Source organism: Embiotoca jacksoni, unplaced genomic scaffold, assembly GCF_022577435.1.
Source record: "Embiotoca jacksoni isolate LCO1_2020_lvr unplaced genomic scaffold, fEmbJac1.0.p SCAF_20, whole genome shotgun sequence".
NCBI classification, from domain to species: domain Eukaryota; kingdom Metazoa; phylum Chordata; class Actinopteri; family Embiotocidae; genus Embiotoca; species Embiotoca jacksoni.
In genome coordinates this window covers 7,598,772-7,626,124 of record NW_027185341.1, presented here as the reverse complement: position 1 = coordinate 7,626,124, position 27,353 = coordinate 7,598,772, and the positions used below count along the sequence as shown (strand labels likewise).

Below are 27,353 nucleotides of genomic sequence, written 5' to 3'. Positions count from 1 at the left end.
CTTCTGAATTATTGATCTGTTGACCCTCACCACCTTTTCTGCAGCACCAACTGGGCCCATACAGGCAATGACGTCACTATCTGTATCAGCACTGTTGATACCAGACACACAAACAGACCTTCTGGCATGAATACCATGTATTTTATTTTTTTTTTTTTTTTTTCTTCCTCTGGGGTAATTTATGTCACTTAAAATACTACTTCAAAAATATAAATTGATCAAAACTTTAAAATCAACACTGAGTTATGAATCTACTGACATCAGTGTGTAAAACTCTCCAGCTGACTCGCCATATGAAGTCTATGTAACACCATCAGTGTTTCAGCGTCTCTCCGAGCCGAAGCTCCTCTTTAACTTCACATTAAATGTTTCCGTTTCCGCTTTCAGTCCTAATTTTAGGGAAATACTCCACTTTTTTTTTTTTTTTTTGTGCGGGAAAAAGCGCTTCATTCACAGCGACCTGCGGCTAGCAGCGCCGGCTAGCGTGTTAGCATGCTGAGTCATAGCGAGGCCCCGAGCGGAACAGAACCGAAACTGAAAACAGACCGAGCCGGATGTTTTGGTCGGGTTTAATTTAACATACCGTTTGTTTTCGACGAGCAGAACAAAACGGACCTGTCATTGATAGAAAACACTCAATGTTGACGTAATCACAAGACGGTGCTAACAGTTAGCTCCGGCACTTACCTAACCCCGTCTGGAAATAATCAGATTTAAGTCCACTTCCTTCTCAGACTAAATTCGCTCCCCGAATATTTGATTTTTTTAGACTTTTGATTATCTAAACAATGTGCTGTGGTTCCATCGGGGTTTTTACTGAAGTCACAAACAAACTTGATCCTCCGCCACAAACATAAAAACACACCTGGACCAGGAGGAAGTTTAGTCTCAGTTTGTAATGACGAGCTGAAACAGCTGACGTCATGTTACGGTTCGTTTCGTTGGTATTTAGAGGCCGCTTAGATAACCGCTTTAACTTTCCAGTCATACACACAAACTATACCGACTAAACGTAAAACAATAAACTAAATACATACTAGTTGCAGCGTGCAGTCACTTACCGCGCTCTGCTGCTTCCTTCCCACAAGTCCGGGCTCGTCGCTGCCTGGCGCGTTCACGTACGTGAACGAGCACGCTGCGGGACAGCGCGTCATCTATAGTGGGCGGGGCTTGTTTGAATAACACCGGAAGAAGAGTCAGCATGCTGAAGAACTTATTATTTTTTTTCCCAGTCCTGTTATTATTTAGTCAGACCTGTTTCACAGCACCGGCTGTCAGCACCCGGCAACCTCGGGCTACATTACTAGTTACTACTTTTCATTTTAAATAGCCTTTAGACGATGTTTACATTTTGAATAGTTCCACTATCAGCTTTTTTAAAAAATTTTAAACATTATTTTTTATTTTTTTGTACCTCGGAGGGTGCTGACGAGGCGGCTCACCCAGCTCCACAGAGCGGACAGACCTGAGGCAGAAGCAGAAATACACACTCGTGTTCTTGAGATCTTGAGATCATTACAGCGTTTTTCTGTGCTACCACATCAAATCAGGCTTTAAGGGGGAGCACACCGTGACCTCTGACCTTTAACAGATAACTTTAAATTAACTCACCAGTTAAAGAGCAGAAGAGACGAATCGGCCATCGGATCAGAGCTGGAAGAGCTGCAGGGAAATCAAACCACTGTCAGGATACCAGATTGAGATATTAAAGGGATTTATAGAGAACTATTTCTCATTGCAGGCTAAAATGAATATAAAATTATTCACATTTAATACAGTCAGATCCTTAATTAAATCAATTGAACACAATTAATGTGTTGACAAAAGCTCTACCAATGCTGGCTCCTGATTGGCTGAATGTAAGAAACTCTGCTGATATAAGTTTGAGCCTCACTGGACACATTTCAGTCATTCAACAAACCACCAGAAAATTATAGTTTAACCACCCAAAACAACTTTTCATTTTTAAAGTATCTAAATGTGAACATTTTTACCCGTACTGTTTGAACATACAGATGGGAAAATTTGATTTTACCATTACATGGAGTCTGAATCACAGAAAGTGTTCCTCCATTAAAAATCTGCAAATCTGCAGTTGGGATAACAGAGAACTGACTGATCTAAAGACCTTTTATGGTTTTCAACATTTCACCATACATATATTTCACACTGCATGATATGGTCTGTTCTACAGACACTTGTTTTCCAGATGTGATTAAAAATAGCCACACTGGGATGATGACGATTTATATTACAGAGTGTGTAATGATCTGTGGATGAACCAAGAAATGCACTATTTATTAAACATTTAATTAAAAAAAAGTGTTACTTCCAGCAACAGCTTCATCAGAGTCCTTCTCACACTGATACTCCATTTCTCTGCAGCTGGCAGAGCGTCAGCCGACGATCACCAAATGATCACTGGTTTACTTGCATTTGGTGAAAAATCAACTAAAAGTAAAGGAGAAACGTTTTTTAAATGGCCTCAAAGCTAATTTTTCTTATACTGCAAATTTTGGCACCTTTAAACTGAAAAATTCCCTTATACAGCAGCAATAATCTGATATTGGTGAGTGGCAGTCTGACCCATTCAAAAAATTGGAAAGTGAGACATACTTGCCAAATAATAATAAAAAATAGACTTCCTGATCTTCAGTTACCATGAAATTCCTCGCAGTGCTGCTCAGATTTGTTGAATTGACATTTATTCTGTGGAAAATCGCAAAAATATGAAAGAGGAAACGCAAGTATTTTTTCCAATGGTACAAACATACTTTATTGTACAATTAATTTATTGGCAAAAAAACAATCAGACCACCAAAATAACTTAAAAAAAAGAAACTAATGAAAATGGAGCAACAGTTATTTTTGCTTTCTCTCAGCAAGCACCGAAATTGTTAACAAGTGGAACAAAAAAAAAAAAGTGGTCAAAGATTCCATTTGAATACTAAACAAATATTTAAATAGTCTTCTTTCCAGTCTCTCTTTAGGAAAAGAAATGATAAAAACAAAACTATTTGTTCAGTTGCCATCAGTTTGTACAGTGATTCAGTATGTTTACAACTATATTCATGTACATGAAACATTTCTTCAAAAAGGATGGTCTAATATACTCCACGGCCTCCCCAGTCCAAACTGAATGACTGTCTGCAGTGTCTTTTTGCTTCACCATAACATCTTTAATACAAAACAAAACATGTTTTTATCTAATAATTCCTGTAGCTTCAAGTTTTATTTCCAAAAAATAAAATTAAATAATATATCTATATATAAAAGACAGTTTTTCCTTGTTTTTTTTTCTTATAAAATAAGTCTCAAGATATATTGCCACCTGGTTCTGATGCGTTCCCTCCCCATACCCAGCAAGCCCAACCTTTCGAGAAAAATAGTGAGCATGTGAATATTGTGTCTTCAGTCCTCTCCATAAAAAGCTAAACAACCAAATTTTTTTTTAACTCTTTCAGATCACACCTCTAACCAACCCCCTGCTTCGGCTCTGTTACTTCGTGCAGGTTTCCCGTCTTAAGTTTTGAGATTGTTCAGGTGTGTGACTTGTTGCAACAACCCCCTTCCTCCTTAAAACCTTGTCAAAAATACACAGAAAAAGGCGCATTGGTGCTTGTGACCTACTACACCCCATACTGTACATTTTAGAAAAAAATTCTCAATACTGTACATTAGCTCAGGAGCACTTCTGTAGTTTTTTAGTTTTTTTTTTGTTTTACACATACAGCAAATATCCAATCAAACGAGGGGGGAAAAACAAGCAGCAGAAAATAATTCCTCTGCTCATAAGGTTTTAAAGTATGTACACTTTTTTTTTGTCTTTTTTTTTTTTTTTTTTTTTTTTACATCTTTCACTTTCATTACAAAAAAAACCAACAAAAAAAACAAACAGTATCTAAGTCCACCATTTCTTAATTTGTACAGTACTAACAATGTGGCTGAGAGGCAGTCATGATGATGAGGAACAAAAAGGGGGAAGAAGTGTCGAAGGGGAAACTGATGGGATCAAGGACACAGGCAGGATTTTCTTAAATGTCCGCAGCCCTAAAACAAGAAACGGTCTTTTCTCCGTGTCACAGTTCAGAAACACGGATGTAATATATATGTACACAACCTTTTAAACATCGGGCAGCTCGCCGCGGGTAAAAGACGCCCGCCCGCAGCTGGACAATCAGACAGTTCATCCCTCCTTGTTTTGTGTCAGGTGGTGGGGAAGGGTGGGGGGGGGGAAAGCAAAGTGTGCACATTCACCGGAAGGGGGTGGGGAGGGCGGGGGTGGAGAGGTGGCCCGTGGGTGCAAGGACTTCTCTCTGTGCTGCAGATGTGGCCATTGTTTGCAGAAAAATACGACCAAATCCACAGCCAGCGTCACCCGCTGCCCAGAAACACTGTTAAGGTTTAATTCAAACCTATAAACCCTGACAAAAAAAAAAAAAAAAAAAAACAAAGCTCAGATAGCTGTCAAAAAACACACCCTCCCACCCACCTAATCAAAGAAAATAAATTCTATATATGCGAATTGCTGCAGTCACTACAGTGAATTTACAAAATGTACATTTCTGTGAAAAACTGTCCAGAAGACGACTCCTGTAACGGAAGATATGTTGATGCTTGTTTTACGATTCATTTGAGGGAACAAAGTAATAATATAGAAATAAAATAACGTACTCTCTGCAAAATAGATACAATCATGACTGGGTATTTGAGGAGGAAAACAAAACCATAAAAAAGGTACATCAGGTCAACTCACTAATTTTTAGCCACATTTAAAATCTTAAAAATATTCATAAAAAGGCAAAATTCTCAGTCCCCAAAAATATTGTGTCATATACTTAAGGAAGAAATATCTTCAACCTGAAACACTGCCCTTCCACCTTTTTGTACACAATTGGCAAAAATATATAGATATATATTAACAGCAATAACTTACCATTGTTTTAATTTATTCATTTATTGACTTCTAAGATTGATGTTGCATCTCCCATAGGAAGGAAGCTTCAGTTCATATTTATACATCACAAAAATATTTAAATAAAAAATAAAAACTTCTAAAACCCCAAAGCCGTAGTCCGGTCTCGCTCTCCTTTCATGGCAGTTTGTCATTTGGGGCAACAGATCAGAGCATCAAGACTGACAAGACAGTATGGAGTCAAGGCTACATAAGGTTGTGGTTCATGTTCGTCCCCAGCTCCTGGTTGTTGTTGCTGCTGTTGTTGTTGTTATTCCCACCCAACATGTCCGACTGTCCTCCCTGCCCTCCGTGCAGCCCCGTCATCCCGCTCAGTTGGGACATAATGGAGTTCTGGTCTGAGCTGAACTGACTAGGATCCACTGAACTACCTGCTTGCTGCTGCTGAGACAACGCTTGCTGCTGGGCCTGTGGGTGTTGGGGCGGTGCCATACTGGGGTGATGTTGACCCAGATGGCCCGGATGGGGTGACCCAGTCTGGGTCTGCGGGGAGATGCGATGAGGCGAGGGCTGGGGCTGCGATTGGGAGGAGGGCTGCATGCGTGGGGACGGGCTGGAGTGCGGAGGCTGCGACTGCGGCCTCGGTGAGGGCTGAGGCGACCTGACCTGACTGCTGAGCGATCCTGCTGGACCGAGTCCTCCCTGCCCCTGGAGGTGAGGATGGGGAGACTGGGCCATCTGCTGCTGGGGACTCATGGGACTGCTATGCTGTGCTGGAGAGCCTCCTCCAAGGTGCTGCTGCTGCTGCAGGAGCCTCTGGTGGGTGTTCTGGTGAAGCATGCCTTGTGACGTCTGCGGCAGCGGAGGCCCTCCTCCTCCTCCGACTCCTCCTTGCGGTTGTTGCCCCGGACCTGATCCACCTTGTCCAGGCTGGAGCGGGGGTCCTCCAGCACCTCCGCCAGGCCCGACGCCTTGTCCTTGAAGACCACCCATTGCATTTTGCTGCTGTTGTTGTTGTTGTTGTTGTTGCTGCTGCTGCATCTGCATATGATGCTGGAGCCTTTGCTGGAGCGCCGCAGCTACTTGTGACATGGAGTTAGAGTAGCCTTGCTGCTGCCCTAGCTGTCCAGGCCCACCCTGTGGTCCTCCCTGCTGTTGCTGCTGGGGAACTCCTACACCTCCACCGGCAGGCTGGGGCTGAGAGGAAGGGGGCATCCCTGGCTGTCCCTGGCCAGGCTGCATGAAGCCTTGCTGGCCCGGCTGCTGCTGCTGGAGTCCTTGAGGCTGCTGGAACTGGCCATGGTTTCCCATTTGCTGCTGCTGCTGCTGTTGCTGTTGTTGTTGCTGCTGCTGCTGCTGCTGCAGGTGTCTTCTCATCAACAACTCTCTGAACTGTGGAGTCATATTAGTAATGCTGCCTTGTTGCCCTGCTTGCATCACTCCCTGTTGTTGTTGTTGTTGCTGCTGCTGCTGCTGCAATGCAGCCATTTGCTGTTGTTGTAGATTCCCAGGCAACATGGGGCGTTGTTGTTGTTGTTGTTGCTGCTGCTGCTGCTGCTGTTGTTGTTGTTGTAGCTGCTGAAGCTGAGCCATGGTGGGCATATTCCCGCCCCCTGCTCCACCCTGAGCTATATTCATCCCCGGCTGACCTGCCTGGTTCACATTAACCTGCTGTTGTCCATCCATAGTAGCAAGCTGGTTGGCTCCAGGCCCTCCTACACCAGGCAACCCTCCAGTAGCACCTTGGAACCTCACACCTCCAGGACCTCCTTGTGGAGGACCTCCTGCTCCTCCGGGACCACCCTGACTTCCTTGATACCTGGCTGCTCTCTGACGAATGAAAGCGGCCATGAGGGTTGGGTTGGAACGAAGGATGTTGAGGACTTGCTGCTGCTGCAGCGGTGAGCTCGGGGAGCGCAGCGTTCGCAGGAGATCTTGTAGTGCTGCCTGGGGAAGGTTTCCTGATCCGGCAACACTTGCTAATGAAGCAGCCGCCCCTGCCACCCCTCCAGATACACCCATCACCTGCATCAACCCTCGGTTTCCTGGTTGAGGCGCTTGCTGCTGTTGTTGGGCAACCGCTGGCTGTTGCTGTGGAGCCATGTGACTCATCAGGCCTGGCCTTTGTTGTGGGTTCATGGTTGGTCCTCCAGGGCCCCACTGCTGGTTTGTTGGCTGAAGCTGACCACCTCCTCCCTGCTGCACCTGATGGAGCTGCTGTTGAACTTGAGGTGGCAATTGCGACTGAGGGCCAACTGGCTGCATCCCAGCTAGCATTCCTTGCTGCTGTGGGTCTAACATAGTCCTCCCAACAACTCCCTGTGCCTGCGGGGGCATGCCCTGGGCCCCAATGTGGGGCATTCCCATTTGGGCCTGGCTGTTCTGGTGGTGAGCATGTGGGGATATCATGCCGCCCTGTCCCAAGCCACGTATCTGCGCTTGGACCTGAGCCATCTGTCCCATCTGTCTCTGGTTCTCTGCTAGGCGCTGGATTTTTAGGGCTGTCTCTACAGCAGCCAGGGGGGGCCCTTGTTGCTGGCCTTGCCCCGGCATGGGCCCCTGGCCCTGATTGGGTTGTTGCTGCTGCTGGGGCGGGGTGGCTGGACCCAGACCAGGTTTTCCCAGGGACTGGTGGAGAGGAGAAGCTCCAGGCGGTCTGGGGTTGTATGGAGGCAAACCACCCGGATGTTGCTGCTGCTGGAGCTGCTGGACATTGGGAGGCTGCTGCTGGATGTGAGGCACCATCTGCTGCTGAGGAGAACTCATCATCCCCCCTCCACCCACTGGCTGAAACTGATGGAGATGGTGTTGAGGGGGAAGTGCACCACCTTGCTGCTGAACCTGCTGCTGCTGGCCTGGAGTTCCCATTCCCCCCATCCCGACCCCCTGCTGCTGAGGAAGAGCAGGCATGTTGCCCTGGGTGGGTGTCTGTGGGGTAGGAGGCTGCGTGCCAACGGATGTAGGAGTACCAGGACCGGTTGCTCCGTTGTTGGCTCCCGGAGAGGGCAGACCATTACCCCCAGGTGCTCCTCCAGGAGCGGGCTGGCCCACTCTCTGCATGCTGGCCATTCTCCTTCTCAGCATCTGAGCCTGCTGCAGCCTGTGTTGCAGCTGCTGCTGGCGAAGCTTGTGCTTGATGTTGAGGCAGAACGGCACTGGGCACTTATTCTCCTGACAATGCTTAGCGTGGTAGCAGCACAACGCGATGAGCTGCTTGCAGATGGGACAGCCGCCGTTGGTTTTTCTCTTGCAGCCTTTTGTGTGCTGAACGACACGTTTCATCTTCTGACAGGACGGCAGAGAGCAGTTTGCATTTCTGCACTGACACGCATGGACGAGGGACTGGATGCAGCGCTGGATGCTGAGGCGGCGAGAGTCTCCGGGGCTCTGAGTGGTGGCGGCCGCCTGGTTGCTACTCTCATCATCCAAGCCAAGGCCTAACTTGTCCATCTTGTGCTCGTGGCCCTTAGTGTTGTAACACGTGATGCAGAGGTCGTAATCCTGTAACAGACGACATGAATGGAGGTTAACAATGTAATGAGCTGAAGACTTTATAGTGGCATAGTAAAAAAAACATTACTATCGAGATATTTTCTTTCAAATCAGACCCACCATGACAACCGGCTTTCCCCGACTTACCTCACAAACGGTGCAGTGGAAGCGAGTCTCTACGTGGTGCTTGCACTCATTGCAAGTGTAAACAAAGCGGTCCTGGCTTTGGTTATGCAACTCCACCAGCATGCATGTGGAGCTCCACATTGACCTCCGCAGCGAGCTGAACTCGAGGTGTTTGTCGCGGGCCAGAGTCAGGAATGCATCACGACCATCCATGAGATCACATGCCATCAGGGGATCCGGGTCTGAAATGGGGGGCAAGGCATTTGCCATGGGGGCCGCAATCAGCCGGATCACAAAAAACACCTAGGACAGGAAAAGGAAAGGAGAAAAGATGAGGGGCAGGTGATCTACTCCACTTTATGCCAGCAGTTGTGCCAGAATTCCAAGTAGTAAAATCGAGAAAATCAAGTCAATAATTTATTTATTTTTTACGCCGCTCATTTTACTCTTTCTGTAAATAACACAAATGTGATAAGCTGAATGCATTTAGAAGCAATCAGCCCAGATCACTCCGCTTCAGCCAGGCCATGTTTACATGCGTTCCCACTGCAGCCTCACAGCAGGAGATACTTAAAGCAATGATTGATAACAGGACCGACCACAGCTGACCCACAACGATCTCCTCTGCAGCTGAACTCGTGTGCAGGAGTTCAGAGAGAAGTCTGTGTTCGGCTCTCAGCACTTTTATGGCTTCAACCCGAATCTCTCTGGTTTCGAGGGAACTTTTATTTGCGTGTTCCCGTTTGTAATTTCAGGTATCTGCCTTATTCTAGAGTTTCATAATCATTTTAGTGATGTGAGGATGTATTAAGTAACTGCTTATGCAAACCATTTCCTCTCTTGCTGCTTCACATTAAAAGTCCCACTGGCGAACTGACAGGACACTTTTATTGTGAAGAATTTGAAGGAAACTCGATGTGTTTCTCACAGAGTTAATGGAGCTTCAACAGCGTTTCAGGTAAGACACTCTACTTTTTTGTGTCATTTGCTCATCCTACCTCTTTGTGTTTTTCCATAGTGGCATAGAGTTTCTGTGAAAGGTCATTGGAGACATTGGGCATCCCTGGCTTCTTCTTATTGGCTCGGCTCAGGCTGCTCTTGTTCTTGCTTGTCTTTTTGTTGTTCTTCTTCTTTGCATTTTTGCTGTCACCTTTTGTGTCCTGCACGAGAAAGAAAGAGGTTAAGAAAACCACAAAAAACATCGGTGATCACATTAACAACAAGCTCATGATGAGGCAACCTTTTTCTCACCCCACTCTCACAGCAATATGTACGTAGACTCAAGGACCATATCGAGTGGTTCATTCTTACATCAATACTCTCATTGGAAGTGCTGTTCTCCTCCCTTTTTCTCTCCTCTTCTTCCTGCTCCAGCTCTTTGATGCTCTCCTCCAGCACATTTGGCCAGAAGTCACCCTCAAAGTAAGGCAGTTCCTTGGCACTGGTCAAACGATCCTCTGTTGCCTGCTTGAAGATATCCTTTTGGGATAAAAAGACAATAAAGTTAAGTGCAATGAATATGACCCACATCAGTCATTACAAGAATATTTACATAGACGTTCTAAAAAGCCTAGATTGCAGAGAGGCTAAACCTAAATCTCAAAAACTACTATTTCTTCCAAACATGGTTTTATACTGCCTTTTTACCTTATAGTCGTGCACTATCCGCTCTGCCACGGCTTTGTCTAGCATCTTCTTGTACCACTCCTGAAGGCGTTTGGGTTTTGGGATCTTCTGATCTGCAGGGTGACAGTGGAAGATGTAGTCGTCCCCTTCACTGGGCGGGCAGGCCCAGATGTGGCCAGTGGTGTAGCTGAGGAGGATGCACAAGAGACCATGAATAATGACCGCAATGAATCAACCAGTAAAGGAAAACCGTGTCTCAGTAAAGCCTTCTTGTACTCGTAACCAAAATAAATGTTCCAAAAGCACTCACCCTAATTTCCTGACATACTCCAAGTAGCCAATGAGGATTTCATGGTAAACTGCTGTTCTTAGAGTGCGCGGCCGAAAAAAGTGTACACTGTCCAGGTAGGAGATGTAGACTCGCCTGAGTGGGTGAAAAAAAAGAGTCATTAAGTGTTTCAATAGGAGACAAAAAAACAATAACAGTACTTTGTGAATAAAATCCTGTTTCTGATATAGTGATATCCTTACCTCTGGTTGGGCTGAGGGCAGTCAGATCCATACTCCTGAACATGCATACCGAAGAAGCAGACGTCGGCTCCATCAATGTCCTCAAATGCAAAGAGGGCTTTTGTCCTGTACGGGAAAGACTCCGACATCTCTCCGCTGTCCACAAATCTGCAGACAAAAAACCTGAATGAGCTTACTGTGAAACAAATGTCTGCACAAACTAAAGGTTATCTAATACTTAGAGTGTTTCACATTGAGAAAATATTAGCTCTATTAAAGCTACTATTAAAAAAATACTTAACTATTCTTAGCTCCTATTTAAACAATATTAGTTTTCCCATCTTACTGAACAGGTCAAATATTCTTAATGTTTCTTCTTTTACATTAAATTCTTTAAAATTCTGTAAAAAAAAAAAGAAAAAAAGAAAAAAAAGAAAGGCCAGCAGCTGTTTCCTTATTCATCACATTGACTGTGAACATATTTAGATGAGCTGGGAAGGAGCGAGTGATGGATCTGACTGGATCCGAGGACACTACGCCCACCCACTGATAGCGGGAAACCTGACTGCACCACAGGCTTGTCAATCAATCAGACGCGCCCCTAAAAATACTGCTTTCTGAGGTCTAATATCTAATTAATGATGGGATTATTTTCAGATGGACCATTTTAAAACTAATAACAAGGAGTACATTTCGAGAATGACACCATTAGGACTTGTGAAAAATGTTTTATTGACTTTGAATTTCATAAACAAAAGCTGAATGGGAGTCTATGGATCCAGAGCCTTTTTGGAGCCGACCCCTAACGGTCCTAGGTGGTATTGCAGTTTAAGGCACTTCTGCATTGGCCTCACTTTTCAGACCTACAAGCTACTTCCACTTTTATGGTCTATAGATTGACTAAGCTGTGAGGTTACATTAAACCATAATTTGCTACGTTTATTAATTTATTTTACAAAAAAAAAAATGCTATTGTGAGCAAACCAGACAGGTATCTCCAATTCTGGGTGCCAAGAGTGCGTCTTCTTCCGTTACCTGGACTTCATGCCTGGTTTAACCTCCACCACTTTGTCAGAGACGTGCACAACACGGATGAAGACCTCTCCGGCCTCCGGGTGTGTCTGACGCTTCAGGAAGTCATTCACCCTCAACTCCAGATAACTGCCCAGCCTCGTCTGGGGCAACCCTGTCAGACAGCGAGTCAACAAACTGTTTATTCCCACTCTACATGTCGGTCTACTTCTGACAAAGTGCAGTTCAGTTACAAAGCTCGCATGTCAGAGGAAAACTAATCTGAACGGTAACTTTACTGATTTTATGTAATGCCTTTGGTCAAGCAGTGATACAGTTTAGATTAGAGTCTTGAGTTGGTAAATGGTGACAACCTGAAAACAGTGAGTCAGATTGATGATTGGGTCGAATAAGTAGACCAGTATCCAGTATGAAAGTGTATAACAACATTTTGATGAAATAGGATGGGAGCTTTGCCACTTACTTTTGGCAGAATACTTGTTTTCTTTCCTCGTCTTGTTGGTCTTCTTTAAGCAGCCATCACAGACAAAACTGTGGTACAGCAAGTAGAAAAACAGAAGTCGAGTCAGTTGAATTTATTGAATGATAACTTTCCCGTAAACCTTGAGAACGACTGGAAACCGAAAAATCTACTCACCCTGATGGCCAGATTGTTTCATGGTGTAAGACACAGATCTGATGCATTCTGCGGCCACAGTCCAAACATTCAACAAGCCTGAAAACAGGGACAGAAGTTACAAGTTATACACGTTCTGCACGTCTGTGAAACAAATTGGGTTTCATCTTTTTTGCCCCGGAAGCGCCGGGACATTAAACACGGTGGGCAGTTGACTTACAGCTCAGGGTCCAGTGTGTCATTCTTCTTCTTCTCAAACTGCTCCTTGTTAATTGATCTGAAAATATTAGAGGGAGGATGATGATATGTAGAAGAACAAGACAATATGCTCAACATACTGCAAATAAAACCGCTTCAAAGTTATGGTTTAAAACAAGAGGTGTGACACAGTTTCACTTGAAAATAAGAAAATAACCAAAGCAAATAATTGACAGTGGTATACTGCTGTTTAACATGTACCATTATGTAGCTTAACATCAGGTCATAATGTGTCATCTGTAAATAAAGGCTCTTTAAGAGGATACCCTGGGCATCAAATTAATTTGGTGTATAACGTACACACACACATATACAGTGATTTTGCAGTAAGATATAAACAGAAATGTAACGTAGCTCAGTTGCTCATGTTCACTTAGAGGTCGGATACCAGAGTGACACCTTGACAGGATTTTGATTGCAACAAACTGAGCTCGTGGTGTTCTTCAACTGCAGCTAAATGTTATGGTTTGGTTGTGTAGGAAAGGCAGAAGGACTGCTGAGTGCAGGCTACACTATACATCCAAGTTTAAACAATTAAAATATGATTTAAAGAGTAGGTAGAAAACATTAAAAGGCATGTAGCTATAGAAATAATTGCTGCCAGGTGACTGGATTTAGGTTAAGAAAAGAAAGCTTCAGCTGTCAAAGATCATTCAAGGGACTGATACTCACGTCTGTGGCTGGGTGGGGTCATCGCCCAGGGAAACGGTCTCCCCCTGGATCTCGTTGAAACACTTCTCGCAGAAGTGGTACCTGTCAGCAACAAGCCCAAATTTTGGTGAACTACGCCGTTCCCCACAGCACAGTCAACCACAGACAGCACACGGGAGGGCAGGCACCAAACGGTACAGGACATGGGCAAGGTCAGGGTGCCACAAGTGGAGCAAGCAGGAAGTGCAGGAAGGAGGAGTGCAGTACAGAAAGCAGGAAGTTGTCATCGCAACAGTCAGTCATGAGTTGGGGGGGGGGGGGGGGGGGGGGGGGGGGGGGGGGGGGGTTGGAGGTGCATGGTTGGTCAAGGCAAAAAAAGCAAGCCAATGTTGACATCACAGCCAGTGGAAGGGAGGACAGAGAAGAAGTGAAATGGACGGGGAACAAGACGAAGACGAACACAGCAAAGAGCCGAGGCAAAGCACAGATTAGCAATTTGGACAAGAGAGGATGAGCAGCAGCAACAACGACGATGACCACCATCACAGCTAACAGAGCAGGAGCAGAGTCAACAGGAGCCAAACCGGAGCAGGAAGTTGTATCACAGGACACAAACACTAAACAAATGTGAACGTGTAAGCACAGACAACTGCTCAGCTGTTCATTCACGCAGTTCATTTTAAAGTCGGTCCTTTCACATTCCTGTAAGGTTTCCACGGGTGTTTAAAACAACTGAAGACAGGTAGGATGGAAAAACATGTAGGCCGCCATGTTAAAAGAGCAAATTTAAACATTATTTTGGATCATTTCTGTGCCGAGTTCAAAAGAAGATTTTATTTAAAGGCTCCAATAGAAAAAAAGACACTTTCTCTGCTTTGTTCAGCTTTTTTATGCAAAAAAACTAACAAAACACTGTTTTAAACACTGTACTGAGCTGCTATTTTAAGAGTTGTTTAATGACGAATGTGACATGAGGACTGACTGTTAAAATGAATTCGGCACCACACGAAGGTATAAAAAATGGGGAACATGAAGTGAGGGGGAGTGTTTAGGGAAACAAAATTATCCAGATCAACATTGCAATAAAACAACTTCCTATCTACATCACATTCTCCGTTTAAATAGTTTGGAATGAATCTCGTCTACAAAGCCTTTACCAACCCATCCTCATCAAGGCTTCCCTTTACCCTCCTCTACCTGATCCCACTTCCCCCCCTCCGTACCTGTTCTGGTAGCTGAAGAAAGCAGCGTCTCGGGGAATAGTGCACAGCTGCTTTCCATAGCAGCACAGTGTCTGAGGAGAGAACTCCAGCTGATGGGAAGAGAGAAAAAAAACAGGATGAAGAACATATTTATTTCTAAATCCATCAACAACTGTGGGGACACTGCCCTCTAGTGATCAAGGAACACACATCAGGAAAAACCTTTCTCTTGCAGGGCTGTATGAAATTCATTGCTACATAACAAAACAATATTGCAATAAACTTTAGGTGAGTTTCAGTTTAATCACATTGTGATAGTATCATAAAACTATACTACTGTGTTTTCTTGCATTTTCTATGTTAATGATTTAAAGAAAAATGTGAAAAGTTAAGTGTGAATATAGTTTTTAATGAAATAGAAAAAAAAAAAAAGGAAGTGTCATCAGAAACATTCCACCTTTTAATACCAGAGAAGCTCAACTGCGTTTTTTCTGTTTAGGTTTGTTGCGTAAAAAAAAAAATCTAATTAGAGCTAATGTCAGGTGCTACTTTGTTTTCCCTCATTGGCCTGTTATTCTGAAAGGCTGGCTGAAGGCTCGACCTGACAATCAGTTTTGTTATTTGTCTGCAAAACCAAAAATAGCCGAGTCTAATGTGAGCTGAAACGTGATATGTCGGTGGTATGCCCGAGGCCAAATTTAACTTTGAACCCACTTCAGCGCTTCCATTTTCAGATGTGAATGAGCAGAGTTCATTTCTGCATTTGAACCATATTGAAAACTTTCAGACACACCAGCTATATGGTGCAGACACATTATCACCTGACTGACCAATCAGGACTCTCCACCAGAATACTGCTCACCAGTATTGATACTTGTCGTTACTTTAATTCATATGGTTGCGAAATTTAAAGGGATTACATTTAAACTAAGCGCACAAGAATGCAATGGGCCCTTTGGCCTCTTATTTAATATAAATTGGAAAATGATCGATGCTTCCTAATGATTGTTAAGCAGAGATTTAAAGCCGATTTCTGTTGGTTTTTGTGTGAGATTTAATAATGACTGCCTGTCTATCTTATGTGATTGGTGAAGGAAAAATAAACTCCAGACGGAGGCTCGTGTTAAGAGCAGTGAGACAGGATATGTGCACAGGTCATTTAGATGCTTCAAAACAGGTTCCTTCAGATGAAAGAGTGTGTTTGAAGAGAAGAAGTTATAGTTATTCACAAACATTTTTAAGTGTAATTCTGTAAAGTTAATGAGTGTAAAGGCCACTTTGTCCAGATTATTCTAAACACCACAAATATATGACATCTCGTCCCCTCGGTACCTCATGACAATTAGAGGCAGGGGAAAAAGTTAGTGGGCAAACAAAATCGCTGAACGTTAAGTGAATGAATGATTCGGATACTACCAACTTGTTTGTACAACAGTTCTGACCAATACCCCCCATCCATTCTATCCAGGTAATTACGCAGCATTTCATCTCACCTTCCTCCCACAACAGTAACCGAGGGTCTGCATCACCGGGTCGATCTCCTGCTCGAAAACCTCGGCCAGCTTAGAGCAGTACTTGTAGACTCGTGATGTCTTGCGATTGTACAGCCAGGCGTTGTTGAACATCAGCCAGATGTCATCCACGTACTGCCAGGGGTCCTGGTACTGACCTACAACCACGACACAAACCGTGGGACGGTGTAGTAAGAAGACTTTTCAAACTGAAGACAGTTGGCTTATTGGGGCATCTATTAATGGGCAAGAAAGATAGGACCAGCTGGTAGCCAGATGTACGGTTTCCACGTAAAAAGCTAAATTAATTCATTTTAAATATGCAAATCATGACTTCCCCAAATCTATCCACAATTTGATTACTTCAAAAAGTGCGTTGTGGTCCATTAAGTTTCCCAGCAATGACCAAACCCTGTAATATGTAGCAGCAAGTACTAACCTGTGTCTAGCTTTCGCTTGATAGTTGATAAGTCCATGGGGTTCTTCACAATGTCAAAGTAGTCCTGCAACATCACACGGTGTTCGTGTCAAAACTGAGCACTTAATTACATATACAAGTAAAATAAGACAATCGGCAATAGTCAAGGGATCATAGATTTCTCTCAGCTCTCATAATCTAAGGGCACGACACCAGCAAGGATGCAGACTTTTAAATTAAGACATATAAACATGTCAGAGAAAGTCAAAAAGATTTCAACCTAAGCAGGGGTACTTACAGGTATGCAAAGCAGTTGTGGGTCTACAGGCATCCTGAAGGGCAGAGACTCTGGGTCTTGTCTGTAGAGAGATTCAAGTGTGGGCATCAAGGCCTGACGAAGCTCCTCTGGTTTGAAGACTAGGAAAAAGATGAAGAGGCGACAATGAGATTAAAAGAAGAATTGAAAATGGTCAGTTTTCCACAATTCTTCCTTCAATTAGCCCTTTAGATTTCATGTCAAAAACTGAAAACCACCACATTTGGATCAATAACAATATAGATTCAAATGTTAAAAAAAAGCAAAGCTGGTAAAAACGTACTCTTCTTTTTCGCTGGGGCCTGTGTTACAGCTGCATCCGAAGTCTCCTCTTCCTCTTTCACCTCCTTCTTCACCTCTGGCTTCCTGTCTTCCGTCTTTATACTCGACGTCTGCATTGTTGTCGATGTATCCATAGGAATTCCTTTACCTCCCTCTCCAGAACACTCTTCCTTTTTCAGTTCGGATTTGATGGGCTTTTCCTCCATCTTGAGGTTGCTGAGCTTCCCTCCTTTGGAGCAGCTGCCGGCATCGCTCTCGTCCTCCTCATCCTGCTGCTTGACCTCCATCTTGGGGTCGAGGTTGGCGGTGGAGGTGTTTGATGGGGGCTGCTGGGACGAAGTGTCCAAGCTGCTGACGGAAGCTGGCGTCAGAGCCTGACTGTCTGCCGGAAACGAACCCTTCTGGGATAACTAAAGAGAGACGCATAGAAATAGTGAATAGGACATAATCGTGCCTGAAAGGCAACAAAAAAAAACTAAATGACAAGATAAAGTTAAGACATAAACATCCTGTGGGGGTCAACAGGTAAAACATGGTTCAAACAGAGTGCGCAGGTTAAATATAACCGAGGCGGTTGGAAAAATGTTTGATCATCATGTGACTTTCAGTACTGTGCAAAGGTTTTTGTGCACAAAACATGTCTCCATCATGTCTATCTTCAGCAATAGTGTGTAAAAATGTGATATAGTTTACATTTCCAAATATTCTTTGATAAATAGTGAAACATTCATGTGCGACCTGCTGTTTAAGAAAGTTACCAAATAAAAGATCACTGCCCCAAAAAGTGCTACGAACAGAAACATTGTATTTCGGTTGAAACAAACTGATGAAATGAAACTGGGTTTAAAAAAGGTGAAGCTGCTGAAGAAATTAAAGTTGTATCTAAAGTTTTCCACAATGTAAAGACTAAAGCGTAGCAACAAGACAGAAGGTGGTTATCAAGTATCAGCTAGAAATTTAGAAGCAGACAGGTGTTTCCAGATGTGCTGTGCCAGCTATTCAGTAGAAATACAAAGAATGGGCGAGTTTGACCGTAACACTGGCGTCAGGCAGGGAAACCGAGTGCAGCACACAAATCACTTTCCAAGCTGATATGAAGATGTTCAGCAGAGCCATCGGGTCAGAGCTGCCACAGCCAGACAGGTCTGATGAGAAGTGAGCTGTATGAAAGTCTTTCCTCTAATGTGGTGTCTGAGCCAATCAACTCTCAGACTGGGCTGTTCAAGAATGGCAACAGGTGCCGAGGATTGACGAGTCAAAATCTGAAATTTTGGGCCCCTAACAGAAAGGGGTTCATGTGTTGAGAGGCTAAAGAGCATTTCCTCACAGATTCGGGGCTTTATTTCTGCAAATGGAGTTCAAGAACATGTCAGTGTTGAGAAGTACAGTCAGGTTCTTATTCGAGGACTCATTGACCCCAAATTCATTCTGTAGCATGACAATGACCACAAACACGCAGCCATGAAGAACGATGTCTTTAGCTGCAAGAAGAGCATAAGTGCTGCAACAGATGTTGTGGCCCCCTGCGGAGCACTGATCTTATCATGGAGTCCGTCTGGGATTACAGGAAGAGATGGACGAGATCCACAGAACGTGCGTGGCAAAGTTTTCCATGATGCTGAACAACATAACTGTGAACAAATGTACCTAGAAAAATGTATGCTAATTTAAAGACAAAGGTGGTCCACACCACATGTTGATTTGATTTATATATTTATTGCTCACTTTTTAAGGAATTTTTCACAACTGTCTAAATCTTTTACAGAGCCCTGTATAGACATTATCAGAGCAGATGAGTAAAAATACATACAACTTCTAAGCATAACTAGAATACAGTAGATGTTAAATCCCACTGACCGGAGTGCGTGGCAGCTGACTTCCATGCGGTGTTGAGCTGGAGCTCAGTCCAGGGTGAGATGGAGTGGTCGAACCAGCTGGGCCCATGTGCTGCTGCAGGGGCTTGTTGGAGCCAGGACCCTGTCCATGCTGATTCTGCTGCGGAGCGGGGGGCGGCGCCAACTGTGATGCATTAGGGGTGTGGGGTTGTGGCGTCTGGGACCCAGCTAGTCTGGGCGGCGTTTGGTGGGGAGTCGGCGATCGGCTGTGAGCAGGGGAGGGCGAGCTGCCGCGCATGGCTCCCAGATGGGGGATGGAGTTGGGTTGCTGGTTTGTGTTGGATGGAGTCACTGAGGAAGGAGAGGCTCCGACCAATGAGTTTGGAGCTCCACTACCAACACTCTGGGGACCCATCGGCCCCACTGAGGAGACCCCGCTGGGACCGCCGGCTGAACCTGGCTGGGCTAGAGGACTAGCAACTGACAGAGAAGGAGGAGTGCCCATCTGCGTCTGAGGACATAAGAAGATGGAGCAAGATGATTTAAAGCTGACCCATGCTTGACCCAGAGTTTCCTAACTTCATGATTTGCACTTTGAGAACATTTTCGAGGAAAAAAAGTTGTTTAGCTTTCTATTATTGAATTTTAGGGATTTTACTACATACATCTTTATGTTAATCCAGGAACATTTCTATGCAAACAAAATTTTGTTAAGTAGTTCCTGAGCAAAAGCTCCTTCTCCTTTGCTCAGGCTCCCTGATAGCTCTCTCTGATGGCCCAGGAAATCTTGGGATATTGTCAAACACAGAGACGCGTATACCTTGCTTGGTTGTTAAAAGTGGCTGTTGTAAAACAGCCGAAGTGAAAGAAAACACTTCCTGTCAGACGCTTTTGACGACATCTAACAATAACATCTACAGATTCTAACTGTGGCTGAATAATTTTTTTGGGCTGGACTACAACAGCAACGCAAGCCCTATAAACCCCAATGTGTGTGTCTGAGCGACCGAGTGATAAAGTTACACCATTGGTCGGAAGAATGCTACGACTTCCATTACATTTAGCTGACGCTTTTATCCAAAGCGACTTACAATAACTGCATTTCAACCATGAGGGTACAAAACCCAGAACAACAAGAATCAAGAAAATACAATTTCTTCAAGAAAGCCAAACTACAAAGTGCTATCGGTAAGTGCCATTTTAAGCGCTACTAAAGTTCTACTATTCAAGGTAAAGTCGGAAGAGGTGTGTTTTTAGTTTGCGGCGGAAGATGTACAGACTTCCTGTACAGATTGCACCTCATTTCAAATTAAAAGTCTCATTCACTGATACTGTGAAAAAGCACTTGCTACTGTTGCTGCTCTGCTAAACATAATGCTTCCACTGCACTTTCTGCAAAGACACCATCTAAGATAGATCTAATATATGGATATTAATTAGTAAAGACCTAACTGAAATTTATCTGAAATAAACAAGAAGAAGAACTGCATGCTTCCTACCTGGGCCATGCCTCCCTGTGCTCCTCCAGGCTGGGCCATCCCAGGCTGAGCCGTTCCAACGCCCGGTCCTGAGCCCGGAAACTGCCCCTGGGACAGAAACTGGTTCTGCAGCTGGTTGACATTGGGCTGCCCCACCCTGGGTCCAACCATTCCAATCTAGAGGTACAAAAAAAGGCATTCGCAGAGGTCTTTTAAAACACTTTTCAACAGGAGGAGTTTGTATGTCACTTGAAATAATTTGCTGCCTTCACATTGTGTTCTGACATGCACAACTCTTTGCTGAGAAGCATTTGATAAATACTGTGTAACGAGACATAGTTCACTCAAGTGAGTTCTTTATTTGGCATAAAAAAAAAACAACAACGATGTGATACTTGATGTGTTCGGTACTGACCTGGTTGCCAGATGCTCCCATGGGAAGAGGAGGCGTGGACCTCTGGCCCATAGACTGCATCCCCATCTGATTGAACTGATTCATACCTGACAAAACACAGACAGTTATCATTTACAACACGGAGACATTTCATGTGGAATATGCACAACATTTGTATTTGTTCTTAAATTGTTCCTGTATACATGCCGTCATCAGGTTTTCATGTTGTGTAAAAGGTATTTAATACAGTGAAGTGTAAACACCAGGGCAAAGAAAGAGCTCCATAAACCCCTTCAGTGTAATCAAGTTTGATTCTCTTTGATGTAAGCTAACACAATAAAAACTGTGTGTCAACTTTTCTTTAAACAGATGAATCAAAATAATGTGTCCTGGTCTCCAACAGATTTTGTTTACCTGGGCCTTGCATCCTGTTGACTATCTGATTTGGTCCAGCCGGTCGCAGCATTGACGGGTCGGGAAGGGGGCCGTCTGTAAAAACGGGGGCAGGAGATAAAGAAAGTCAAACTGTCATCTGTGCACGGGAGAGAGGGAGATGTGCAAATGTCCTATCATATCAAACCACTTCTCTGTTGGCGTAAATATTCCTGTCAGCACCCCAAAACCACTGGTCCCCAAGCGCTGCACTTTGGCTTCCCACTGCTCTGATGTGTGAATAGGAAGGCTCAAAATGCAGAGGATCAATTTACCCATGGGGATCAAAAAAGTACATCATCTTCTATCCAAGTATGCGTAGAGAGTCTTGTTTGAACTCTGGAATGTTTCTCTTTTTTTTCCGATTTGCTTGGTCAGATCCGTTGCATTTGGAGTCACGAGGCAACACATAACCGAAAAGAGACACCGGAAAATACAGTTTGATCCGTTTTTTAAAAGTAATCGTCGAGAATGTGTATGATCTTTACCAACTTGTAAAACAACCAGTGACCCATGGGTGACTGAAGATACTATATTTGGGAATGTGGTATGAAAAATTCACTGTGAAATAAATTTACAAGATGTCACAGCAAAATTATTCAAATACTACTGGTGCTTAGTATACCGATAGCATGTGAGGCGTTTGCGGCACGCCTGTAAATTGTACTATCTAGCGATAACTTCCATGTGTGGTGTTCAGGGGAAATCTGTTAATTGTAACCACAGAAAAGAACCTGGGTTACACTCTCCCCCTCTAAACTGCATGAAAATTTAAGATTTGCAACGTAATGCTTTCTGTAATTTTTGTCTTCTAAAAATGGATTTGATAAAATTGGTAAAAGTGAATTGTTGAGAAGCTCGTACTGAAATCACTTTTGAACGGTACGCATTGCAGGTTGGACTAAAGCTTTTGCAAGAAGTTAAGTGATATTAAACAATATCAAAGGTCCCTTTATCGCATTCTATCAGAATATATAATCATTCACATAAATGGATTCAGCCCACTCTAAAATAAGCGCATCAAGCCTCCATATGTCCACTCACTTGGAGGGAGTCCTGTGGTGGGCTGACCCATGCCTGCAGACCCGATGCCGATACCTTGCTTCTGCAGCCGGGTCCTCCTCTTCTCCTCCAGCTCCTTCTGGATCTTATAGATCTTCTCCGCCAGCAAGTGATAGTACTCAGCCTGATAAAAAGAGGGAAAGGGAATCAGAAATGTAGCATGTGGCAAAGAAACTTGAACACAGACAGGCAACAAAAAAACTCTTGACATAAAACTAACATAATAAATATTTTTAAGAACAAAGAAAAGTTACAAACAGGGTAACACAGGTTGGGCTTTAGCTGCTGTAAGATTTATGACTGACAGAGTGACTGCTGGTTATTGACAGACAAACTTCCCAGCAGTTTACTCATCCTAAAGAAGTAAGCAACTTACCCGACTGTTTGCCGACTCGTACATGTCTCCCTCAACTTTTCGGGCATAGGCCACCAGGTTCTCCATACGACGGTCCTTGAGGGCAGCAGGGTCTGGGGTCGGAAAGATGGCCTGGACACTGAGGGGTGAGCAAGCAGAGAAGGAAAACAAAAGGATGAAGGAAAGGTGGTTTAAAAAAAAAAAAAAAAAAAAAAAAGGATGTGAATGTGAACTCCTGTCTCAATCAAGCAACTGATGAAACACAGTCTGTTATTAGTGCATGTGTCTTTGACAAGAGCCAGTAAACAGTCATATCCTCACTGAGTATTGTGGTTAACTTTGTCTGTACTAAATATCTGGTTAAACCCAGAGTATAGTACAGTTGACCATGTATTGTATTTACTACCACAGAGGAGGAATAAACATTATCGTCTTGTATACCATTGTCTCTCCATGAGTGCCACAAGCAGCCATGTTTGAGAGGAACAAACCGGAGCGACTGTCAGCCAACTTAACTAAACTTTCACATCCGAGCAGACAAATTAAATCTAGTTTTGAGCATAAAATGCACTTTTTAAACCACACAAGCACCGGTATTAAGACAACACATTGATGGATGTGATTATGTATGTAGCTCAAAAGAATAATTTAACGTTGACTTCTTCTTGAACACTTACAGCTTGTGCACCAAGTGGTTTCGTAGGTCCTGCGTGATGTCCTCATGCCAGCCTTTCCTCATGCCTGTGGCAGAGGGCGGGCCTGCCGTGGGCATGGAACCAACTCCACCAGCATCATTCAGCAGACTGGAAGAGACAGGAAAAATAAATGTGTGCCCTGGTCTCTTGGCGAACTGAACAAAATGGTGAAAAGTCCCTCAGCATCACGATTCTCATCAATGGTGTCTTATGGTGCTTGTGTTCCTTCTTACCCTTGGGTGTTCACATTGAGATGCATCATGGTATCCTGCAGCAGGCTGGCTTGTTGGCTCTGAGTGGAAGCACCTACACCTCCATTGACTCCCATAGGATTCACACCTACACAGGGAGATGATGGAATGTTGTTTAGCTGCATGACATGACTACATATTCTCCAGCTGTTCATCAGACTGTATTTTCTGGGCTCCTCTATTTTTAAATGGAGCCATCTGAAGGACAATCTTACATGACACTTTTCATAATTCCTCCTGGCAATAAGCAACTACTGAAAAGCCACTTGAGGTGCCTCACTCTGAAAGCTGAAGGTCCTCTTGTCTGGGACTCTGAAAACACGCTGAGCTTTGAGTGCTATCAGGAGCAGACATTCGTCTATCATTCTACTAAAAATATCTGGAGAGGGAAGCAAATAAACAACCTAACTCACCCATTGGATTCAGAGGCCTCATACCAGCTTGCCCCTGCAGGCCTTGGTTGGCCATGTTGGGCTGGGCAGTCGGAGACTGGATCTGGTTCCCCTGGTAGGTGAGGCCCAGGGCAGCGTAGGCTCTTTCTATGGAGCTGGGGTCAATCTGGCTCGGCGGGTTGAGGTTAGGAGCGCTTGGTTGGCCACCTGGGACTGCCCCGAGAGAGCTGCCCAGTCCTGCAGCAGCCGCGCCAAGTAGAGCTGTGAAGACATAACAAAGACAGATTAATCCTACATCTGATCTGTTTGACAGAGAATAATCTGAAGAAAATCCTGCTACGGTAATCATACAATTATTTTGTACACTATTGATATTATTAGTGTCACTAAAGCTTCCGAGGTTGCTGGTTCCAATTCAGCATGAAGTAAGGCAGAACAACATTTTTCAATCAATATATTTGCAAAATCACATAAAAGAAGTCAAACTAGAAATGATAATAAGGTAGTATGATATAGTTCAGATATACAGTGTAAAGAAAAGACATTTAAAGTTAGATATATTGTTTTTTTTGGTCAGATACAGACACTCACACTGCGGGTTCCTCTTGTCCCCGGCATTCTTCAGCGGCAGGCAGACAGGACAGTCGTGTCGCGTGCAGTTCTTCCAATGGGAGATGATCTGCCTCGATGATGCACAGTGAGCAACTGAGGATGAAAAAGGGCAAAAAGATAGAGAGTTGGGAAACAGAGTTAGATGAGGGAGGGGAAAGAGATTAAAAGATTAAATGAAATTAGAAAGCTTGTGACTGTTAGAGATTGGATGGTAAATCAAAAAATAAGGCTAGTGTTGTTTTAGTGTCTTAAGTATCTATCACAAAAATCCAAATCAGCAAGACCTGTACTTCTGTTGGGAAGAACCCAGCCAGCACAGTTAAAATGAGCCTGCTTGACAAATACAGGGATACATCAGAACCATCTATTGAGTCCAGGAACATGCAGAATCCCGTCTACTCACCCTGACAGGACTTGCCAGCCTGGCAGTGAGTCATGTGGTTGAGGACATTCTTCATAGTGCGGCAGTGGGGTAGGTTGCACTGCCGGACTTCGCCGTTGGCTTGCTCCCGCCGCTGGCACTTGTGTGCATGGAGCAGGAGTACCAGTTGCTGCTGGATTAGCTTGCGCTTTTCAGGGTCAGCAGTGGGTGGTGCTCCGGCTGCAGCAGACGCCGCAGACACCTGGGTGCCGGGCCCCACCAGGCCTGCCTGAGCGCTGGGCACCATCCCTGGGGCTCCTCCCACGGGTGCACCTGAGGGACCACCCACACCTGTCTGCGACTGCTGGGCGCCCTGGGAAGTGGGAGGGAATAAGAAAAGGTGGGATGGATGAGACGAGAGAAGACAAACAGGGAATAGACAGAGATGAGGCAGAAGATTACAGGGAGTAAGAAGTGCAGAGGAGGTAGAGAATAAAACGGAAAGGCTCGTGTTAATAGCAATACGTGACGGGTTAAAGAGTATTGATCGGGTCAAATTAAAGGCAATGTGAAAAAGTGGGAAGAGATAATATAGTTGGAGTTTTAGGACTGCACCCTCAAAATCAGTGAGTTGAGTCGTCTGTTGGAAACCCCACAGTCTTTTATTTTTCATAATTTTTAGAGATCGGATTATTTTGCACAGACATTGAACCCCCCCGCCTACCTCCGGAGGATAGAGGAGAGTCGGGTACTCGGGACGTTCAGGTTAAAGCTGCCACACCGTGCAAGGATACCTGGCGGGCCAGGACAGGGTGTCACAGAGAGACCCTGCACCTGCCTCCAGCGACACGACGATGTCGAGGCCATCAACACTCAGAGCAGGCTGACTGGAGTACATTGCTTCGGTGGAGGTGGACACAGAATTGTGTGGTTGGGAGTGAAGCCTTGGGGGTGTTTTTGACTGCGCAGGTCCTCTAAGGTGACGAGAAGCCCAAGCAGAGGTGGCACTTCAGGAGATCTCTAATAAAGCTACGTAGTGACCAACTAAAGGCAAAGGACCAAGCCACCCCGCTCACTGCCGACGTGGAGGAAGGGGAGGTAAGCCAATGACCAACCGACAACACCTCCCCCACGCAACGCCAAAAGAGGACTGGTTAGGAGACCCTCAGTGATCCGAAGACGAAAGAGAGCACGCTGCCGATATTTTGATTGCCATATAGTCTGTATATATATATATATATATATATATATATATATATATATATGTATAAAATATATATATAAACAACCAGATCCGGCCTGACTGCCAAAATCCTAAGTTGGGTACAGCCCTATTGAGTGTATCTGTAAATGTGGGATGCAGGGATCAGACAACAATATTTTTGTCAGAAGCATCTACTCAGTCAGTTTGTGCTCCTTACCATGGCTCCCATTCCTTGCATGGGCTGGTTCTTCTTGTCCACGTTGAACTGGGCCAGGCTGTTGGCCATGGAGCCTTTGTTCTGGAGCTGAGGGCCCAGCCCTGCACCTCCCAGACCTTGATTGCCCTGACCTCCATAGGGACCTCCAAAAGGGCCGCCTGGGTTGCCCATCATTCCCATCTAGCAGAAGAGGGTGAAAATAACGAGACAAATAGAAGTTAGTGAGCACGATGAAGGGACAAGAGGAGTAAACAAAAAGCGAGCAAATAAGATTTACAAATAAAGTATGTCTTCTTGCAGTGACTCAAATTTCTGATATGAAAGTGATTTAGTGAGTGTATATATAAGCTCTATGTATACCAGTAGTTTGTCCTCTGACTGTTTACATTATACATCAAATCTTAGCTGTTGAATAAACAGGACTTGTAGATACTTCCTCACACCATAGACTTCCTCAAGGCTAAACTTATAGGGATGTTTTCACCTCCCTAACAAAAAAAAACATTAAATCAAGTCTGTCTTTACCACTTACACTTCCTATTGCTCAATAGTAATTAAGTCTCCCAAAACTGAAGTGAGAAATTCTTCTTCTTCTGACAAAAATCATCCGAAAAAAACATCTAAAATCATGCACAAGAACAAAAAATAATCTAAAACATATGCAATCAACAGCAGTTTATAGTAGTTTATAACAGCAATCTGACATGAATAGTTCCTCTTTCCTCCCTGCAGACAGAGGGGGCTGTTTTATAAAAAATGAAAATACTGATCTATTCCTCATCAGCATCCCTCTGTCTTCCCTCCTCTCTTTCATTAATTGCATTCACAAGCTCCATTTCATTTTTGCTTTTACTTTTTTCTTTTCCTATACCTACCCCGGAAACCCTCTCACTGTGTTAGATCTCTGCTTAAATCAAACATCAGTGTCTCCACCATGTTCAGTCAGCAGCAACAGCAGAAGCCTGCCGCTGCAACATTTTACTGTCACTCCCGAGGGACTGTCAATCACACAAACTGAGCCGTTTTCTGCCACTTCAACTACAAACATGAGAGTGCTGTGCATCACTCGTGGTTGTTAAAATACTGCGATATGGTCATGGAATCAAAGCA

The 27,353-nt window shown here is 44.3% G+C and overlaps 1 protein-coding gene across 5 annotated transcripts in view; it reads right to left on the bottom strand.

The window, feature by feature from the left end:
* The window catches only part of ep300a (E1A binding protein p300 a), a 34,103-nt gene that overhangs the window by 3,068 nt on the left and 3,682 nt on the right, over positions 1 to 27,353 (bottom strand). The window contains exons 3-31 of one of the 5 annotated variants that reach the window (XM_069156074.1): positions 26,244 to 26,423; positions 24,865 to 25,195; positions 24,435 to 24,554; positions 23,871 to 24,110; positions 23,440 to 23,545; positions 23,189 to 23,314; positions 22,533 to 22,650; positions 22,139 to 22,280; positions 21,077 to 21,151; positions 20,684 to 20,769; positions 20,290 to 20,445; positions 18,813 to 19,301; positions 16,957 to 17,365; positions 16,656 to 16,774; positions 16,379 to 16,442; positions 15,922 to 16,097; positions 14,450 to 14,538; positions 13,248 to 13,328; positions 12,538 to 12,594; positions 12,339 to 12,416; positions 12,165 to 12,232; positions 11,705 to 11,855; positions 10,691 to 10,837; positions 10,470 to 10,583; positions 10,181 to 10,346; positions 9,845 to 10,012; positions 9,532 to 9,693; positions 8,555 to 8,836; positions 7,456 to 8,416 (exon numbers count right to left, since the gene is read on the bottom strand). In XM_069156074.1, coding sequence (XP_069012175.1) covers positions 7,456 to 8,416; positions 8,555 to 8,836; positions 9,532 to 9,693; positions 9,845 to 10,012; positions 10,181 to 10,346; positions 10,470 to 10,583; positions 10,691 to 10,837; positions 11,705 to 11,855; positions 12,165 to 12,232; positions 12,339 to 12,416; positions 12,538 to 12,594; positions 13,248 to 13,328; positions 14,450 to 14,538; positions 15,922 to 16,097; positions 16,379 to 16,442; positions 16,656 to 16,774; positions 16,957 to 17,365; positions 18,813 to 19,301; positions 20,290 to 20,445; positions 20,684 to 20,769; positions 21,077 to 21,151; positions 22,139 to 22,280; positions 22,533 to 22,650; positions 23,189 to 23,314; positions 23,440 to 23,545; positions 23,871 to 24,110; positions 24,435 to 24,554; positions 24,865 to 25,195; positions 26,244 to 26,423 — 5,461 coding nt within the window. Of the gene's footprint in view, positions 1 to 2,750; positions 8,417 to 8,554; positions 8,837 to 9,531; positions 9,694 to 9,844; positions 10,013 to 10,180; positions 10,347 to 10,469; positions 10,584 to 10,690; positions 10,838 to 11,704; positions 11,856 to 12,164; positions 12,233 to 12,338; positions 12,417 to 12,537; positions 12,595 to 13,247; positions 13,329 to 14,449; positions 14,539 to 15,921; positions 16,098 to 16,378; positions 16,443 to 16,655; positions 16,775 to 16,956; positions 17,366 to 18,812; positions 19,302 to 20,289; positions 20,446 to 20,683; positions 20,770 to 21,076; positions 21,152 to 22,138; positions 22,281 to 22,532; positions 22,651 to 23,188; positions 23,315 to 23,439; positions 23,546 to 23,870; positions 24,111 to 24,434; positions 24,555 to 24,864; positions 25,196 to 26,243; positions 26,424 to 27,353 lie in introns of those variants that run through there. The other 4 variants (XM_069156069.1, XM_069156072.1, XM_069156070.1 and 1 more) reach the window with 4 other exon arrangements.